The following is a 21,446-nucleotide window of genomic DNA, read 5'->3' on the forward strand; positions in this document are numbered from 1 at the left end:
TCACCTAAAAATGGCCAAGACTATAATGCAAAAGCAATGGGTGTGTCTAGAAGACATGTAGGAGAAAATCTAGTTGACCTTGGGTTTGGCGATAACTCTTTAGATATAACACCAAAGGCAGGATCCATGAAAGGAGTAACTGATGAGCTCAACTTCATTAAAATTAAAGATTTCTGCTCTGAGAAAGATACTGTGAAGAGAAGGAGAAGACAAGCCGCAGACTGGGAGAAACTATCTGCAAAAGACACATCTGAGAAAGGACTGTTATCCAAAATATACAAAGAGCTCTTAAAATTCAACAATAAGAAAACAACCTTATTAAAAAATGGTCCAGTGACCTGAAAGACACCTCACTAAAGAAGACAGACATACATCTGGTAAATAAGCATATGAAAAAAAGTTCCACAGGATATGTCATCAGGAAAATGCAAACTAAAACAACGAGATGCCATTAGACACCTATAAGAATGACCAAAATCCAGAACACTGACAAAACCAAATGTTGGTGAGGATGTGGAGCAGTATGAACTCTCATTCATTGCTTCTGTGAATGCAAACTAATGCAGCCACTTTGAAAGACAGTTTGGTGGTTTCTTACAAAATGAAACATGCTATTGCCATACGATCCAGCAATCACACTCTTCGGTGTTTACCCAAAGGAGCTGAAAACTTCTGTCCACACAAAACCTGTATACGGATATTTATAGCAGCTTTATTCTTAATTGCTAAAACTCAGAGGCAGCCAAGATGTCCTTCAGTGGCTGAATGGATAAATAAACTGTGAATCATCCAGACAATGGAATAGTCTTCAGTGCTAAAAAGAAATGAGCTATCAAGTCACAAAAAGACATGGAGGAAATATAAATGTGTATTTCTAAAAGAAAGAAGGCAATCTGAAAAGGCTGCATACTGTATGGTTCCAATTATATGACTTTCTGGACAGGTAAAACTATGGACACAGGAAAAAGATCAGTGGCTACCAGGGGTTAGTGCGGAGGGAGAGATGAATAGGCAGAGTACAGAAGATTTTTTGGGCATTGAAACTACTCTGTATGAAACTGTAATGGTAGATACATGTCATTATACACTTGTCCAAACCCACAGAATACACAACAGCAAGAGTGAACCCTAAGGTAAACTATGGACTTTGGATGATAATGATGTGTCAACATCACTACATCAATTGTCACAAATGCACCACTCCAGTGGGGGATGTTGATAATAGGAGAGGCTGTGTATGTCTGGGGCAGGGTATAGACCGGACATCTGTACTTTCCTCCCAATTTTACTGTGAAGCTAAAACTGCTCTTAGAAATAAAGTCTATTTTTAAAAAGATAAAACGTGTTTATAAAGTTACAGCAAAGGGAACTTTCTTATGTATTTGTTTATTCATAGGTGAAAAAATAATCTAATTTCACCAAAATGTTGACAGTGATTCTCTATTAAAGGCAGGGTGATTAAAGACAGGGATATGGCATCTTCATGTGTGCTTTCTAAAAGATAAGTTAATATAATTTAATGTATCCATTTCACATAATCCAAAATATCACATAATTCAGAAAGGCAAAACTATTTTTACATAAAAATCAAGTATCTTTTAATTATTAAAATATAATTATGTTTTCTAAAGTCTAGGACACATTTTTATTTTTTCAGTCTTGCCTCATCAAACTAAAGAGGGCTGGATGAACTTGTCCTGACGCTCAGGGTGGCCCAGGTTCATGCCCTGGAGACTACAGTTTGGGAGGCTAAACCAGATACTGAGCTATCAACCAGGTACAGCTCAGAAATTCTGAGCTCTCTCTGTTATTAATGGAGGGACACGCGGAGATAGGGGAGCTCAGCTGAGAAGAGCAAGAGGCAAGGGAGGGATACAAATGGAGAGGAGCAGGGGCTGATGCAGCAAAACTGTGAAATGACTTTGCAAAAGACATGTCACAACAGATAAATGATGCCTCGGGAAGAAGCAGCTTAGCATTCTTGCAGCGCATACGCAATTATTTCTGGGGATAAGATCCAAGAAAAAAGAGGAAGAAGAGAGGAAGATGAAGAGTCGCCTTCATGAGTCTGCAGACATTTCTTAAATTAGCAACTGGGAAGAACAGAACTGGAAAAGACAAACCAAAACAAAGGGAGTCCGTACTATACTACATTTAAGCTTCAGTCACTGGGCAAACATCCACTCTTTCTCTGCTCATGAAAAATGGTTAAGTTGCTCCGTGGATGTTGACTACACTCTAATTGTTTTTATGGTAAATGAGGCATGAAACCTATTGTCAAAAAACACGTTGTCCGTGGCACACAGCCATACTTTATCTTCCCAGCACATCACTCCCCAGGGGTGAACACTTTCTATGGGGCGGAAGAGATTCAAAATACCATGTCTTCACGTTTCTTTAAAGACAGAGTTTTAGGTAAAAACCTGCTCTTTTCCTTCCCTAGTATTTCCTTCTGTGCAACTAAAAAAGAATCCTCCTGAAGTCTATAACCTTGCTGTACAGAGCATGCCCAGGGAAAAGTCAGGTGGGGAGGAGGGTGGCAGACTTGTCCTCTTGAAAGCATATGGAAAGTAGTGTTGACAAACATTAGTTACACCCTTTGTGTTATAGGAAGAACCCTGTTGCCAACTAAATCCCTAGGATTTGCTCTGCTCTGCTGATTACGTATCTCATGCATCAGAAACTAATCAAAGGGTACTCAAACAGCCTATTGCTGATTGCAAACCAATAGATTTTATTGTATTAAGTTCCCTTCCGCCATCCTTTAATGAATATACACGTATTGGCTGGCATATTTTCTGTGTCAAGATAGTTTCAAGGTGATTTTTCTCTCAGGCAGGCAGTTTTTGGGTCCTTTGGGCAGGAACCACGTTCATTTTGGTCAACTGCCTCGATGAAGAGAAAGGCGGATTAAGATACAAATGTTTGGGTGAAATAGGCAAATTCCATCCTGCCGTTCATGCCCAAACTCTGTGCCTCTTAAATTGAATTCAAATCTATTTAAAACACACACATGAATCACAGCCTATGCTTAGGGATCCTGCCCTGAAGAAGCTGTATCAGACTAAGGAGGGTCAGAGGTCATGGAGGATTTCAAGCTTCAGGATGCATGGGCTGGTGGTAACTGAAAAATTAATAGGAGTGTGGGGTGGCATGGAGGAGCAGATAATACCACTTCTATGATAACCCACTTAGCAGCCATTGTATTTGGAGCTTGCCACCAAATTCTTTAGACTGGAATTAGAAGAGGCACTTCTTTGATAGATTTCTTCTTGTTCCAGTGTACAGGCAACTAATCCTCACCGCACTGGATCAAACAGACGGGCGCAATCAATTCAGGGAAAGCAAGCAATGCCAGGTCTGCTCAATCTTCCCTCAATGAGCAGCAGAGAAAAGCGATGGGGGAAGGAAAGGAAAGAAACCAAGGAAAGGAAGGAAGGAAGGAAGGAAGGAAGGAAGGAAGGAAGGAAGAAAAAGGAAGAAAGAAAGAAAGAAAGAGAGAGAGAGAGAGAGAGAGAGAGAGAAAGAAAGAAAGAAAGAAAGAAAGAAAGAAAGAAAGAAAGAAAGAAAGAAAAGAAAGAAAGAAAGAAAAAAGAAAGAAAAAAGAAAGAAAATTCAGGCACGCTTGCACCCAACATAGCTTAGCAAAGGAAAAGATGACAAGACAAGTTGAAATATACATCCTGGCAGGTGGCAGCGCTTGCTGTCAGAGGGTAGAAACTGAAATGCCACAGTGATGCCAAACGTGCCAAGCCTGGGGGCGCTGAGTGGTACTGAAGGGGTGGACGGCGGTAGTGATGATGTCAAAACAAAAGAAATCAGAGGCAGTGTCTCTAGGGAGGGAAGAGGTCCGGATTTACTTAGGTCTCCATGGTCTCTGATCTATAGCACAGTGTGATGAGCAAGTTAATTACTGCATTTAGGTAATTAAGTCTCAGAGAAACCAGTGCCTTCCAAAGCAAAATTAATTTATGCTGCTAGATCTTTCTAGGCTTGACTGGCCATTTGGTGGGAAGTCACATTGGAACAGCAGTCTAAAAGTGGCAGGAGGAAAATTAATGAAAATAAGGCTAGAAATAAAATGGCCCCAGTATTAATGGCTTTCTTTCTGCCTTTGGACCTGAAGGGCATGATGAGATGCTTCCTGGTTTACCAGCAGGCACTTCCTTCCCCAACAGTTCAGTGCTCCATCCATTCCCTGGCTCAGGGTATGGCCAATGACTTAGTCTTCTTTGACTCCTCTGACTTTTGTTGGTCCCTCTTCTCTCACATGGCCATTATATCTTCCTTTCTTGTCCCCTGAATCCATTTTGGCCAAGTCTAAAACATCTGTCTACAGTAAAGGGCATCGAAAGGGCTCATTTGGATGATGGTTCTCCCTCTCTTGACTCACTAATGATCCTCACACTTCTCAGAGATCTATCATTTCCCTGTGGTGGCTTTGAGTCAGGGTCTCCAGGCCACTGTATTAATCATCTTCAGGTGGTTCTTCTCATGTTCTGAGAAGGAACAGTGCTATTTAAGAATGGGGAGAGTAAAATATTTCTTGTCCCCAAGTTCCTAGATGTTGGCAATGAGATTGCCTTTTTTTGCTGAGGAGTGGCTCCAAAATGATGCCTGTATATATATATAAACACATTACTGGCAAGCAAAGGGATAGGTGGATGCGGGTGTGTGTTGCTAAGCTGCATCTTCTCTACCATAAGCAAAATTTATTGATAATGCATGTTCATAAATACATGTAGCTTTGTATACACATTTATGTGTACAAGTAGGCAGCATCCTCCCTGTGTTCAGCAAGAAGTGAGGATGCCCCAGTTTGGCTCCAGCACTGCCCCTACCTTCAGTTGGCGGTTCCTCCATATTTTCTCCTTGTCAACAACCTGTAGGACCACTTGGCTTTCATTTCGGAGATGTGTTCCAATCAGAACACCAAGGTTCAAATTTCCCTCACACCCCTGTGAGAGTCTTACCGCTGGAGGTGGTGGTCCAGGCCCTCTTCATCAGCATTCAGGAGAGTTGCTGCCTGGATCAGGAGCTGATGGCTGCAGCTTACAGACTTGAGTTCCAAGATGAGAAGACTCAAGCAGAACATGGCTCCCATCTCCTCCAGCTCACTGGTGCCAAACTGGAGACCCTGCCAGATAAATAAAACCATCAGTAGAGACTACCTAATGGGAATGGAGTGACGACAATTTGAAATCAAGAGGAAGGACTCCTGGACACGTGCCCATCATAGAAATTGAGAATTAATAGTATTTATCAGTCACTGTCTAATGTGTTTTGTTGGGTGCTTTTTGGATCGGTGGTTCTCAGTCCACATTATGTGTCATTCAGGGTTTCCCAGAAGGAAAGACAGTAAAGAGTTGGCAGGGGTCCTGAAGGGCAGAGAGGCACATGGGGTTCCAGGAGTCACTTCCCCCACTTCAACAAAACAGCAGTGCTTCCATCTGTATTTTTAAAAAGGGTCCCACTGTTGAAACAAAAGATTGTAAACGATTGTACTAAGAGATGCCCTCTCTCTTCCATAAATCTGTCAACCAGTGGACAAGAATGAGGGAGATCCTTCATATGCAAATACCAAAACTTAAGAACAACAAGACCAGCATTTATTTCATCTGTACTCTGATAGAACATGAGAGCAAAGCCATGATATTTACTCTGTGCTATTATCCATGAAGTAACGTATAACAATAATTAACAATTTTATTGGGCATTTACGAGGTGCCAGACACTGTTCTGAGCCCATTCGCATGCTTTTAACTCAATGAATACTTACCAAAGTCCTATGAGGTAGGTGTTGCTATTTCATCCATTAAATAGAGAAGGAGATTTAGACCCATGGAGCTGTTAGTTTAACCATGAGCTCACAGTGATAGAGTCTACTAAGTGAAGCATGAGTTGACTCTTCAACAAAACGCTATACAAAGACTAGGAAGAACTTCATTACGTGATGAAGTACAAAGTGCATGGTTTTTGAAATTAGAGAGGAATTGGGTTTGAATCCTGACTTCACCATTTTCTGACTGTGATCTTGGACTTAATGAACTCTATTAGCCCTGATATTCTCATCTGAAAAATGAGATCATAATTCTTCCCTCCACATACTTAGGCATGAAGTGATATTCCAGGGTCCACAAAATGCTCGTCAATATCAGCTCAATTTCTCCTTCCTTATTCCTAGTAAATATGTTCAATATCACAGAATTCAATGTAGTCCTGAGTTCTTTATGTTTATAAATACATTTCATTTCAATGAAAAAGCATCAATAGTTAAATATTATTTTTAAATAGATTTTCATATCCAAATAGCAGTGATACAGGGAACAGAGATGTGATAGTGAAAATTCAAAAAGACTGGTCATAAGCATCACAAGGGAAAACAAAATTCCAAACTCAGAAATCATCAGCCTCACAAAAGAATTTCTAGGTAAAAGGATAAAGGAAAGTAGAAAGTCTATTTCAGCTGTCTGAAAATTTGATTTGCTGCATGTTTGGACACCTGTTTTCCTAAAGAAAGGAGACACTGCTTCAGAGTTAAGGGAAGTCTGTTCCTCTATAAACAGCAGCAGTGGGAGGGAAAGACATGTTTAACAAGTTATTTTTCTTAAGTCAATAGGAAAGATCACTGTTTAAAGAGAGAGAAAAATCTCAGTCTCTTTCCATGAGCAAAAGTTCTAAGGTCCAGTTCTGCCCCCTGCACCCTGTTTTCCTGGCTGCTTTTCTTCATTCTAGAATGGCCAGCTGTGCAGGGAGTTATGAAGCAAAGGCCATGCCCTCCTCCTTAATCAGCCACCTTGCTGGTGGCAAGATACATATGTGTAACCCCAGCATCTGGCAGAGCACACAACAGGTCAAAAGAAGGACAAGTCCTTGGACAAATATCATTGCATGAGCCATAGTGATAGGTCAGGGGCAACACCATCGCCTAGGTCAACTTCCATAAACAGCCAAAATGATAGCATTTTTATAATACAAAAATATTTCCATATCCCAAATATTGGTCCATTTATTTCAAGCAATGGTTGGTATCCTAAAAAAAGACTTGTCGAGAAGCCCTTGATTAAAGGGACTTGTACCACTTGCTGGCTGTGGGGTCTTGAGCAAATCACTTATTCCATTTTGCTCTCCCTTATGAGTCTCTCTTTACCACTCTACTCTTTTTACTCTCACACGGTATCCAAGATATTTATTTATATGGATAGTTTCCTCTCACCTCCATACCCAGTCTGGAAATGAAATTCTCAAAGGCAAGGACTGAACAGTAATTGCCTTTTTACATCCCTGGCATGGAGCCAATAGCCCATTACAGAGCTTATCCTCAATATAATGAGAAATGGATGAGCAACGGCTCTACATGGATGGATATGGAGAGGCATGAACGTATTATCTCTTGGATACATATCGGATTTGTCAACTGGAACTTCGCTTCTTTGGGTGGCAAGTATATGAATGCCTTTAATTATGTTCTGCCACTGTCAAATGTCATGAAGATTTAAATACTTTATTTCATTTTTGCTTCAGGAGACGCGTTCACATCTCTGGATATGATCCAGAAAACAGGTAGACAAAATTTAGAAAGCCTGATATCTACTTGGGTCAGTTATCATGCGTTTACAGTAACAAGTTTATAAATAAAGCTGGCTTTGGGCTAGTTTAAAAGTGAGTCTTAATTAAAATAGAGACTCAACTCTCCTCTCTTCCCAGCTTATATGTGTTAATTAGGATTTTTGTCCCCATAGCCAGTAACAGAAAGACTGACTATAGTGGCTTAAACACAAATGGAGTTTTATTTTTCGTAATAAGTTGGGGGGTAGAAAGTTCATGGCATTATTTCAGTGTCCTGAGAAAATCAGGACTACCGTTATCTGTCATTCTCCTGGTTTTCTCATGATTGCAAGGTGGCTGCTGTAGCTCCAGCCAGCACATCATTCAAGGAAGGAGAAAGAGAAAACGGGGAAAGGAGGCAAGCATACTCTTGCTTATATTTTATTGGCCAGAGCTGTGTAACAAAGCCAACTCCAGCTTTAAAATGGTCTGGTAACTGAATATTTTAGCTTGTTCAACCACTTTAAAAGAGACAGGAAAGAGAGAATGGTGTTAGAAATGAGTGTTAGGTGAGCCAGATAGTTGATTCACATGTACATTTGGCTCCAAAATTGGCTACTACCCTCATCATCACACAATTTTTAAATATCATAGATATGGGAAGAATATTCGTGTTAATACAGAAAATTACATATTGGTAAGGTAAACATAGGTTTCACAAGCGATGTTTAAAAAGTATAGATACTGATAACTGGTGAGCAAAAGGAGAAAAGCAATTAATAACCATGTGTTATTATTTATATTTTATTATTTAAATAAAAATGCCTCTTACACCCAGCAAATGGATAGAAATATATTCAAATTTATAATACATAGTGCTGACTCTTGTGATAAAAGCTCGTACGTAACAAAATGCAATGACATTTGACATGGTAATATCACTTCTGAAGACTTTTCCTGAGGGACTGATTCAAAATAAAAGTGAAGCTACATGCATAAAAATATACATTATGTTAAAGTTACATACAATAATCAAAATTTGAAGGAAATAAAACACTAAATATCTAGTAAGGAAGAAATGACTAAGGAAATTATAATGGAATAAATCTGATGAGTTAAAATAAGGCCATTAAAACGATAATTATAACAGCCATTTAACAATATGGAAAATGCTTATGATTTAATGATAAGTGGGAAGAAAAGCAAAATACAAAGCATGTAATGATGTGATTTCTGGTGACGATTTGGCAATGAAGGCAGAGGTGACCTCCCCCCCAATACCACATACACACTTTCAGACATTATTGCTGTGATTTGCCAATAAAATAAAGAAATTTGGAGGAGAGATGTTCTCAAGAGAACATCTGCATACCAGAAACTGTTTAAAAAGTTGTAGCATCCTAATAAATGAGGAGACTTCCCTTCCATAGGTTGCAAGATCTTTTCTGGGTCCTTTATATTCTGAAGTACATTTAGATTTATTTTTATTTCTTTTACGTGTAATTTATTGACACTACAGATTGGTGTCTCTCATCAGTTTTAGACAAGTGTAAGCCCCCATCTCTCTGGGTGTTGCCTTTCTCCCATTCCCCACCAAGGAAAGCAAAGATAAGCCTAACACTCCTATTAAACTTATTTATTTTTACTCTGTTCTCCATATCTCTTACCTTTACTTTCATATTTTTTTATTTCTATCACTGTAATAAATTCAGAATATCTTTTCATATCAATGTTCCATTTTAAAAATTTGCTCTCCAGCTTTACTGAATCTGCTCTTTGACTCATTCATCTCAAAAACTGTCTCTGGAACACTATAATCATGGTTATTTTATATTCTCCCCCTGATTATTGCCTTTGTGGACATCCATCATTTGTCTGACTTCCTGTTTAATGTCAATACTGTAGGCTTGCCTGCTCAAATACTTTATCATCTTTTGAGATTCTAAATTCACATTTTTCTGAACTTGAAGAAAGTCTCTGTGGATTGGTTTCAAGGCTCTTTGCTCCAGAGAGGACTTGTATTTTCTTCCCCTAGGTACTTGAGGACTACCCATCAGGGACCACTACAGGCTTGAAGCCTTGACTTGAAGCCTTTAGGGCCACAGCATACGTTTAAATTTTGACCCCAAACCTGCTTAAAGGAGGATCTGTGTTTAGAAATTATGAATGAGGACTTTTCCCTTTTTGTCTGCTGTACCCAAAGCTATGGCTAAGACAGTCAAGCATCCTCAATTTCTCCCTTCACACATTGTGATGTCACTGATTCAGTCATCTTTGGAGGTCCTGCCTGTATATGGTGGTCTTCAGCTGGTCCTCAAATTTTGCATGGGCCTCTGTTTCCAGTCCCAAACCCAAGTTAGAAGTGGATATGAATCAGTATCCTATAGATCCAAAGATGTACAACAACTTCTGGAAAAGCCTATCTCTTTTCATGAAATTGGACATCATTGAACACCCTCTAAAGCATACACAGAGGGGAAAACGTTACACCTATGTACAAATGCTGCAGGTAAAAGGATGGCACGCTGAAACACCAAACAAATGTCTTTTTTATGAGAAAGATTTACTGCCAGAAATGAGAAAAATCTGAGAAATTTCTTGTTTATATTCTCATAAAGGATCCAAACTCGATTCCATTGGTAAAAGTACAGTGAAAGATAGGGCAGGAGCTCAGAAGTAACTACACTATTGAGATGGAAAATATAATTTCTAAATTAAAAACCAAATGGAAAGAGTTAACAGACTGTTCAATGAAGAAAATAAAATCCATTACGCAGCAGACAACCTCAAGAAATTTTCCAATATCTCAAGGAAAAAAAAAGTTTAAAATAATGACAAATATATATATATATATTTAAAATATACACTAAAGAGTAGTATATTTAATATTTAATATTTACTAAGAGAGTAGATCTTAAAAGTTCCCCTCACAAGAAAAAATTTGTAAATATGTGTGATGGTGGATAATATTCATATATATAATATATATATGTATGAATGAATATGAAGTTTAGAGCAGATTAAGGAAAAATGATCTATTCCCCTTTGGAATTTCAGACTGAGACAAGTTTGGTAATCACCACAGAAGCCAAGAAAAAGAAAAAAGAGGGGAAAGACATGAGGAAAAAGAAGGGAAAACTATTTTGTATTTAAAAAAAAAAATGGGGCGCCTGGGTGGCTCAGTTGGTTAAGCGACTGCCTTCGGCTCAGGTCCTGATCCTGGAGTCCCAGGATCGAGTCCCACATCGGGCTCCCTGCTCAGCAGCCCCTTCCCCCACTTGTGCTCTCACTCTCTCTCTAATAAGTAAATCAAATCTTTAAAAAAAATCAGAGTCTGCAGATCAAACATATTCACCAAATATATAGATATAATTAATAAAAAGAAACAAAAAAAAGCATTGGGAACCCTATAAATAATCAAAATCAAATAACCTAAAATTTACTCACACTGTTAAATATCAAAGACAGTGAAGCAAAATGCACAGAATTGAGGAGAAAAAGTTGTGCCTCAAGAATGTTGTTTATGTGTGAGGGCCTCAAGGAGATAAACCCCAAAGAAGAGAAGACATTAAATGCAAACCACACATAGACAAGAAAAAGTGTCATAATGCCTTTTAAAATATTATTTACAATATCCAACACATGGAAACAACCTAAGTGTCCACCAATGGATGAATAGATAAAGAAGATGTGTGTGTGTGTGTGTGTGTGTTGTGTGTGTGTGTGTGTGTTGTGTATGTTGTGTGTGTGGTGTGTGTGTGTGTGGTATGTGTGGTGTGTGTGTGTTGTGTGTGTGGTGTGTGTGTGGTGTGTGTGCTGTGTGTGTGTGTTGTGTGTGTGTTGTGTGTGTGTGTGTGTTGTGGAATATTACACAGCTATAAAAAGGAAGGACATCATGCCATCTATGACAACATGGATGGACCTGAAGGGCATCATGATAAGTGAAGTAAGTCAGGCAGAGAGAGATAAATGCCATATTTTCTCACTTATATGTGGAATCTAAAAAAAAAAAAGATGAACTCACAGATACAGAGAAGAGATGGATGATTGTTAGAGGTGAGGGGTGGGGTGGGAAAAGGTATAAACTTCTAGTTATAAGTAAGTCACGTAATGTAAGCATGGTAACTATAGTTAATATACTGTATTGTTTATTTGAAAGTTACTAAGAGGGGTACCTGGGTGGCTCAGTCGTTAAGCATCTGCCTTCAGCTCGGGTCATGGTCCCGGGGTCCTGGGATCGAGTCCCACACTGGGCTCCCTGCTCATGTGGGGAGTCTGTTTCTCCCTCTCCCACTCCCCCTGCTTGTGTTCCCTCTCTCGCTGTCTCTCTCAATGTCAAATAAATAAATAAAATCTTTAAAAAAAAAAAGAAAGTTACTAAGAGAGTAGATCTTAAAAGTTCCCCTCATGGGGTGCCTTGGTGGCTCAGTTGGTTAAGCGTCTGCCTCCAGCTCAGCACGTGATCTCGGGGTCCTGGGATCAAGCCCTGCATCAGGCTCCCTGCTCAGCTGGGAGCCTGCTTCTCCCTCTCCCACTCCCCCTGCCTGCACTCTCTGTTTCTGTATCAAATAAATAGATAAAATCTTTTAAAAAAATAAAAAAGTTCCCCTCACAAGAAAAAAAAATGTGTAACTATGTGTGGTGATGGATGCTACCAAGACTTATTGTGATCATTTCACAATATATACAACATATATTGAATCACTGCATTGTACACCTGAAACTAATATAATACTATCTGCCGATTATATCTATATATACCTACATAAATCTACATATAATGCATATATCTACATATAGAGATAAGCCAATTAAAGAAAATGTTTGTGCTCAGAAACAGGAATGTATAAAAATAATTATGCAGCATGATCTAGAGAGTATTTTTCTAAGAATGGCATGGGGATGACGTCATTATGAAATCTACTAACATAAATGTTAGTACATAAAGAGATCAAAAGGCAGAAGAGTAAAAAACCAAGAACTTCTCGATGGATGCATCCATTTCCAATACAAGTCTTAGGATATGAGCTCTTTCTAGACCTGAGGGGGCAGCATGGCGGGGTGGGTGTAAAACAGGCCATCAGGTACTGCCACTTGCTAACTGTATGGTTTTGGGGAAGTCATCTGACCTATTAGTGTCTCGATTTTCCCATCTGGGTTATGGGGGAAAAAATAATAATACTTATCTCATGGAGCTGCTGAGATAATCCAGTGAGTTTGTATATATAAAATTTTACATCAGCACCTGGCCCATTGCAGATTATACAAGTATTTATTATTACCACTAACAATAGCAAATGCTTAAATAAACCAATATTCCAAACTATACTTGACATACACAGTCCTTATTAAAACTATTACCAAAACTATGGCCTGCTCTCACTGTTATTTATTATTTCTTGACAAGTTCCAAACAATTCAATAAGAAAAAATGAGTCATACATATTAGAAAGGAAGGAATCACATTATCATTATTTGAAGACTGATTATGTACTAAAACAAACCAAAGGAATCAACTGAAACAGAAAATCTATTAGATATAGGGCAAGAATCAAGTAAGTAGACAGGTTACAAATTAAATATGCAAAAATCAATTTTCTTTCTATAAACCAGCAAAATAACTTATTAAGTATAATAAAAATCCCATTCACAATAGCAACACAACTATAAAATATCTAGGAATAGAATTAATAATAAATACCCCAAGGGTTGTATGATAAATCCCAGGACCTCACCAAGAGATAACAAGGAAAATTTAAACGAATAAAGCAATATGTTGAATTCTGGGAAAGCAATACCATGCAGTATCAATTATCCTCATATTAGTCTATAAAGGCATAAGAAATCAAAACACCAATGGGGATTTTCAGACTTGGCCAATTAATTCCATTTTAGAAGAATATATGGCAAAAGTACCCAAGAATAATTTTGGAATGAAGAGTTAAAAAAAAATAACAATGGGAAGATCTTATACACTCACAATAATTCAATGCTACAGTATTAATGCAAGATGTGGCAAGACATGGCAGATCAAGAGGAAAATAAGAACTCCGAAGCCTGTGGAATGTATACAGGTTTGCATACAATTAAGTTGCCTTTCAAGTCACCAGCAAATGAACTGTGATGGGGATAAAACAAAAATGACTGGTTAATATTCCAGGTGAAAATCTTACCACAAACACAAAATTATTCCATTTTGATGAAAGGATTAAATGTTAAAAAAAAAACCATGAATGATTAGAGGAGGAATAAAACATATATTCAAATGTTCTCTCATCTCCAGACCAGGAGAAGGTCTTCCAGTGCATATCCTCAAAGAAGAAACCATAAGGGAAAGCAGTAATGATTGAATAAATAAAATTTAAATATATCTGGATACCCTGACGTATCACAAACCATGCTAAAAAAAAACAAAATAAATGTAATTATAATAAAGGAAAAAATAACACGATGTAGAAGACAAATCAACAGAACAATGAAATACCATAATTTGCTTTTCGATTCACATTTACCTCTCACTCCCCAAATCATCACGCTCTGCTGGTAAAGGGCTATAAACAGACATTATCATGGCCTGTTGCTCATGGAAGGTCTTATCACTGTGCTATTTCCAAAGGATAATTTGGAAATATATTTCAAAAGCCTTAAAAATGTTTACCTCTTAGAGCTAACAATTCAAATTCCAGGAATCTTTCTTAAGAAACTAATCATATGTATTGTATGGTGACTAACATCACATAATAAAAATTTTTTTAATTAAAAAAAAGTAATCATATGATGAGTTATAGAAAAAAATTCCTAAACGTGTGGCAGTATATTACTAGTCAAACTTGAGCGTATTCACATCATGGAATATTAAGATCATGGTGTGTTTTGAATAAGCAACACCATGGGGATATATTCATGGGATAGCAAAAAAGTGCAGTGGGTTGACTGGAGACATATCCATTGACATATAGCATATCCATTATGATCTCAATTTTATTTCAAATTGTTAAAATGATTGATGTGCACTAAAATATTCCCAGTGGTTAGAAATACATGGTGAGGGTGCATGTGTCCTTTGTTTTCCTTATTTTATTTTTAATCATGAAAAATATGTCATTGCTCTTGCCATTCATACTTCCTTAAGCAATGCTTGTAAGTCTGGAAATAGCAGTGTATCTGAATTAATATGTTATCTTAGATACTATGTGACTTTAAGTTTATAAGTAAAATTAAATTCAAAATTCACTTTTCTATACTGTTAAATTAAATATTTCAATAAAATACTTTAAGTTAAATATTTAATAATAACAAAAGGCAGAGGAATGCTGGTGGGGCATATTCAGTTTCTTGAGTACCTGCTTCTTCCTTCGCACGCACCACCTGGCATCCTCTACATCCCTCTTAATTTCTCTGGGTCACTGGGCCTGTGCCTATTTTCCTTTCGGGGTCAACAGCCTGCAATAAGAAATCTATTCCCTGGAAACATTGTCAGAATCTTTACAAAGTGTCAGCATGAGTTAGAGGCAGTGACTTTGAGAGTTTTAAGCAAGTTTGGAGAGGCTGCGAACAAATTAACTTTGTACATCCTCTACCTTGACATGCACCCAGCAGAGAAGTTAGATCCAATCCAGCCCCCCCAAGATCTGTGAAGTCCAACAGGCAGGCAGGGAGGCAAGCCAGAGGGCCAGCAGAGGGCTCCTCGGCTCCCCTGCTTTACCAAACCCATCAAACGGACTTTAACGTGTTCACGCTGAGGACAGAATCCGTTACCAGGCATGCTGGTGTCTCTGCCAAATGATGGGCTCTTCTGCACAAAGTCCCTCTGTATCCATCCTTCCAGCCCAGGCTTCCTGACCCATTACTGACAACTGTTTCCCTAGTAACTGCAAAAAGGCCCTACATTCACTGGAACAGCAGGCCTGAAGATGTGGGCTGGACTTCAAATGTGTCCTTTATTTCAATGCCGGACCTTCCCTGTGCCTTTTATCGGTGAATCTGTGCTCAAGCCATGAATGACACAGCAGACCGTGAAGTCCTCTGTGATTGCCTTCCCATGTCTTTCTGGACCATGCACATGAGGGTAAATATGAACAGAGCCTGTATCCTAGGCAGCCTAGACTTTGAGCAGAGAGAGCAAGCGAAGTGAGCTTAACTCTCTTTTATAGTGCATAAACTGGCAATGCCTTACACAAGTTTGTGTAGCTAAGTACACTAGAACCAGGGTTACGATAAATGTTCCCCTGACACGAATCAAATGTCCATGTCAATACACAGGCCTTAAACTTCACATGTTTGTTAAATAAAAGCTTTTGGAGATTTAGAGGTCATGTTTTCTTATAGGTTATATGACCCCAACCCTAACCCTGACCCAGGCCTCCATGCTCTGCACCAGCTTATCCAAGTGCAACCAGTCTCCTTGTCAGATGAGGGGATAAGACACAAACCAAACTATCCTCACAAAAAGGTGGGATGACATTAAGGTGAAGGTGCAGCTCCCAGCTCTCCCATACATACGGTGGCTCCTCGGAGAGTGGCCCACCACACACGCCCTCATTGTGATCATATCCAGGTCAGCACTTCTCGATGCATGATCTCCAGATTAGTGTCTGCCTGTTCACGAACACTTATCTGTGATCAAACAGGGAGCCTCTGCCCAAATGTGAGTCACTTATGTTTTTAAGCACATGTTTTAGTTCAGCAGCTCTTGTCAACGAAGGAAACACTGTGATTGCATCCCTTTGTATTCTGGTACCAGCTCCTTAGCTCTTCGCAGCAACAGAGGGATCAACAGCTCATGGCCCAGTTACTTTGTGCGGCAATACTTCATAACATAGTCCCCAGTAAGGCCTCTGCTTGGACTCGTGCAAAGAGAATATTCTGGTAGTCAGCTCCCTGTAGTATGAATCTCAACTCTGCCACTTCCCATCCAAATGACCACGTTCAAGTTACACAACCTCACCAAGCCCAATGTCTTCATCCTTAAAACGGGAAAATAGAACCTATCGCTTAAATGCTCTGGTGAAGATTAAATGAGACACAATGTAGGCATGCCCTGTGTGGAGGTGCAGAGTAGATGTTCCATCCTTGTGCATTTCAAGCACCTTTTCCCACATGCACTATTGCACACAAGAGTACAGCAGAATCTGTACAGATTACAAATATACATACATATACATGTAAACGTATGCATGCATATATAAATATGCACTTAGTTTTGCTTGGTTTCCCTTCCCTTTCTTGCAACTTGAACCTCTATTTTCCGCCAATATAACCTGGTCAGATGGATGTGGATAAGACACAGAGGGGCAAAGTATGGACCTTGATATTCAAGGAAAGCTAAAGCTTTCATCCATCAATGGAAGTCAGGTTATTGAATGGGGTGAGAGAGGAGAATTATATTCCTAGTATATGACATTTTTATGGAAAGTAGAAGCTGAATTAAAGCAAGAAAGTACCAAGCTTGAGCAGAAAAGAGAGAAGTCACCCCAAAAGAAAGCTTCATTTGACAAATCAAGCAAGTTGGTCAAAGAGTGAGACAGAGCCACGTGACAGTCCAAGGGGACCAGAGTGACTTCCTGGGGAACCGTGCACCCCAATAATATCTTAGGATCATTACCATTGCTACCGCCATTTCCCAAAACCCTAGACCAGCTTGTCTGGGGACAGTTCGCTTGTTCCTGCTGAGAGATTTCTACCTAGGTTTCACCAACCCATAGGGATCCATGAGTAGCTGAAAGTTGCCCTCAAATTGCATGTGCATTTATGCATGGGATCTTCTAGGAGCGTCCTTGGCTTCATGAAGAATTATAGAGTTTTCTGAAGGTTGGCAAGTAGGTTCAGTCTCAGCAAATAATTATGAGAGTCTACTCTCCACTCTCTCATTTAATGGACATTTATTTAGCTCTCTGTATGTACATGACCCCGTGCTAGGCGTTGGGAAGGAAAACGCATGGTCCCAATGTTCAAAGGGCCCTTCTGTGTCTGTCCCCTCCAGGAGACCACCTTCATTTCTATATCTCTGTATCTCACAGTGTATATGGCACAGGTGTAATTTTGGGGTGCAGGGTGGGCATTTAGAGGACCACAGAAAGAGACAGAAGAAGACACCAGTCCTCATGGATCTTACCATCTATTAGGCAATACAGGACATACACTACAATGTGGATGTTCTGAGGAAGAATAATGGCTCTGGCTTTAGCTGGACTTGGAAGCTTAAGGACCTGCAGACATATTTTGTTCAGCCATTTTCTGTGCTCCCGCATGGTGTTATCAAGGTGTAGCGATGTAAGCAGTTAAACACATACTGTTTTACATCTTCCTAACCCCTGCATTTATTTTATCTGCCTACCCTCTACAGACATTCAAGTTCTGAGCATTTCTAGTCACTAACACTGCTCCTTTGATACTTTTGTTATTTCCTTTCAAGATTCGCTTGACTGAATACTTTGGAGAGGGACAGAGAAGGAAGAAAACAAATACAAACAGGAAGAGGGGCTAAGATCCATTAAGGTGTGCAGATTTATGTGTGGCTAGGAGTTGAATGTTATGATCCAAAAGATAATATCTGACCAAAAGCAATATAACAACTTTATATCCAATCGGCAAATGAGGCCTGACCAAATGCAGAGAAAAATCATCATTCAGGACTTAAAAGCAATGAGATTGCTGCATAAAATTTTCACATTGAGTTGATAAGTAACTTAAGAAATAATGGTTAATTTTAAAGTGTTCGAACTAAAGGAATCAGTAAGAAAATTTTATTGATAGCACTGATTAATACAATTAACATTCAGGGGGAAAAGAAGACTGTGTCTGAATCCTTCTAAAATTTTGCTGTGTTTTTCAGCAAATCATGCCTAACAAATTGCAAATAGATTTGGGACGTTGACATGTGAGACCATATGAGTAAGTGTTGCATTTTAAAATACACATACAGTGAAAATGCAAGGAGAAATGTGTTTCATATATTTATTTAATAAAGTTATTTTTGCAGGTGCCTGGGTGGCTCAGTCGGGTAGGCATCTACCTTTGGCTCAGGTCATGATCCTGGGGTCCTGGGATCGAGCCCCGCATCGGGCTCCCTGTGCAGTGGGGAGTCTGCTTCTGCCTCTGCCTCTGTCCTTCCCCCCTGCTTGTGCTCTCTCTCTTTCTCTCTCTCTCTCTCTCTCGCTCTTGTGCCCTCTCAAATATAAAATAAATAAATAAAATAAAATAAAATAAAATAAAATAAAATAAAATGAAATGAAATAAAATGAAAATTATTTTTGCTGTGTACAGAGCATTGACAGAATCCAGAGCTGCAAGTCTAGGCCCCAAACCATGTGGCCTTGACTATGTCTCTCAGCCCAGATGCAAGCAGGAGGCCCCTGGTCCAGCGATACATTCAGATGAAAATGAAGAGGCTACTCTCCTTCTACCCTGCTCGCTGCCTAGAGTGTTCGGCTGACATTTTCTGCAGGGAACCCTCTCTTTCCTGTGCGTGTAAGTCTAAAAACCCCGGCTCTGCTTCCCAGATAAAGGGAACATGCTAAATCCATATCAATCCAAGAGGGGCCGCACTGTGACTGCCAACCGTGTGCCTGTGGCTTGGTGATTCCCCAGGGTTTGCTTCTGTGGGGAGAGGCCTTCAGAATCCATGAGCAGAGAGGTAATAATAATAATAGTAATAAACACAGGAGCAGAGCTGAGCATGGTCAGGCTATAATCACTCTGGGAACAGAGCAAACAGTCCCATGGTCGGCCCGTGCCGCTTTCATACCCAAGTGCTCAGGGGAAACACCTGGAAACCCCAGCAAGCGGGAGACGTATGAACAGGCTGTGTTCACTTCAAAAGGGGAGAAATGTTTTATTTTCTAATGGAACTCTTTCCAGTCAGTCCTGTCTGCTCCCTTCCTGCTTCCAGCCTCCTTCGGCTGTCTCGTTTCTTACAGGAGGGGGAGTGTTCAGGTTAGAGTCTGTTGTTGGCAAAAGAACGGGGATGTACTATCAGGGAGAGAGACTTAGAAGTTCAAGGCACAGCGGCAGGTTACAGAAGACAGGAATGGGCTGCTGAAGTCCCACAGAGGAGGCAGCTGATGCTGCCCAGGGAGGGAGAACCCAGGCCCTGGGCATGGGGCTGAAGATGCACCAGATGCACCTGCAGATCCAGATGGCAGCTCCTTGACCTTCAGATGCCTGGACTTCAGCAGGGTCTGATTTTAAGAAAACCAAAGGTCTCCCTGCTTCAAATCATCCCCTCTGCCAATCTGACAATGCTCAGATGCCTCTTATTAGTAACCCTCTAAATTAATATCCATGGATAAAATAGCAGCAAGTCTTATATAGCTTATTAAATGTGTTACCACCACCTGGCCATTCACTGGAGGTTTGGGACTGGAAGAAATGAGACAGAGAACAGGTCAATTCTGGGGAAAGTATCAGGAATCTGGAAATTTCCAGGTTTTCTATGACCTTCTTGAGGGTGGGGAGCAGGGAAGGAAGGATTAGGAATAAAGGAGGCAGGGAATTTTCTTCATTAAGAAACCCCACCTTCCTTCTGTTTTCATAAACACCCCTTTGTTTTCTGTGCAGTACAACCAACCAACAAATACATGCCCTGCGTGTACAAGATGACAAACATCATCACATTGGGGGTGAGGGCTTCAACATATGACTTTTGAGGGACATCATTCAGTCCATAGCACCGTTTGATACAGAAAATTCACTCCTTGGTATACATCCAAAAAATTTGAAAACATACTCAAATAGATACTTGTATTTGAATAGTGTACTATTCACGATAGCCAAAAGGTGGAAAAAACCCAAATGCGTATCAACAACAGATGAATGGCTAAACAAAATGTATAATATGGAATATTATTTATCCATAAGAAGGAATGAAGTTCTGATACCTGCTACAACATGGATGAACCTTAAAAACATGGTCCAATACCCAACCACAGCCCCTAAAAACCCTTCTCTGGGTCCTCAGGGGCTCCTAGGGTCTCTTCCTTAATTCAGTGATATTTGAATTAATTCATTTATCAGGTCACCTGCTATGGATGAGATTAGATCCTGGCCCTCGGGTTGCACAAAGCTTGCGTGGGCGAAGAGATGGGAATATTGAACATTGAACGTAGCCTTCCTCTTGCTCTGGAATGAAAGTGTAGGCAGAATACGAATTCTAGCTCTTATGTGACAGAAGTTCAAGTTAGAAATATCCTGTGAAGTGTGTAGATAGGCATTTTAATCTTTATTCAAAGGCAAGGGTTCTCCTAGTCAAGGCTGGTGGTAAACTGAAGTATGAGCCCCTTACTTCCTTCCAACTCATTTACTGCTATTTTGGTGCCCCCAGTTAGACCCAAGGAGAGGTCATAAGAGGGAAAGGTCCAGTCTCACTTGGTAGGTGCAGTTTCCCTCTGATGAGGAGGCCACCTGGTGGGTGGGGGGGGGGGGGGCGATGTACAACTCCTATTCTCTGGAACGTCCTGATGAGGCAGCTAGATCTCTATCCCAGGGGGTTACCTGAGACTCTGATGGCAGTCCCTACAGAGCATTCCCTCTCCCAAATCATGGTTGGTGTTTCTCTACCACTCTAGGTGGCTCAGTTGGATGGAGCCTGAGATGGCCCTTTGCTGTCTCTCTTGCATCTGACCCACCAACAATGTAGTTATTCAACATATTGCTTATCCTCTAGATTACCTGGGTGGGAATCCAACCCTGATCCACGATGGCTTCCAGATTTCAGGGGGCTCTTTCAGTGTTCCCACTGAAGTTGCTCCTCCAGGCTTAAGGCAGGATAGGGGCATGGGATGGAGTCCTTAACACAATCTTATCCTTACCAACCTTCTTTCTACACTGGCCTCTTCCTACATTCTTGATTTGGCTAACAGGTTCAAAGGTTATAGCATTTGATGGTACGTATTTCCTTG

The 21,446-nt window shown here is 40.0% G+C and overlaps 1 protein-coding gene across 1 annotated transcript in view; it reads right to left on the bottom strand.

Annotated features, from left to right (window-relative positions):
- AGBL1 (AGBL carboxypeptidase 1) overlaps positions 1-21,446 on the bottom strand; it is a 784,924-nt gene that overhangs the window by 231,839 nt on the left and 531,639 nt on the right. Inside the window, exon 20 of the mRNA XM_025893095.2 lies at positions 4,974-5,137. Within this exon, the coding sequence (XP_025748880.2) occupies positions 4,974-5,137 (164 nt within the window). The remainder of the gene's footprint in view (positions 1-4,973; positions 5,138-21,446) is intronic.

This window comes from Callorhinus ursinus, unplaced genomic scaffold, assembly GCF_003265705.2.
Source record: "Callorhinus ursinus isolate GAN/ISIS: 27379988/994484 unplaced genomic scaffold, GSC_fseal_2.0 scaffold45, whole genome shotgun sequence".
NCBI lineage: Eukaryota > Metazoa > Chordata > Mammalia > Carnivora > Otariidae > Callorhinus > Callorhinus ursinus.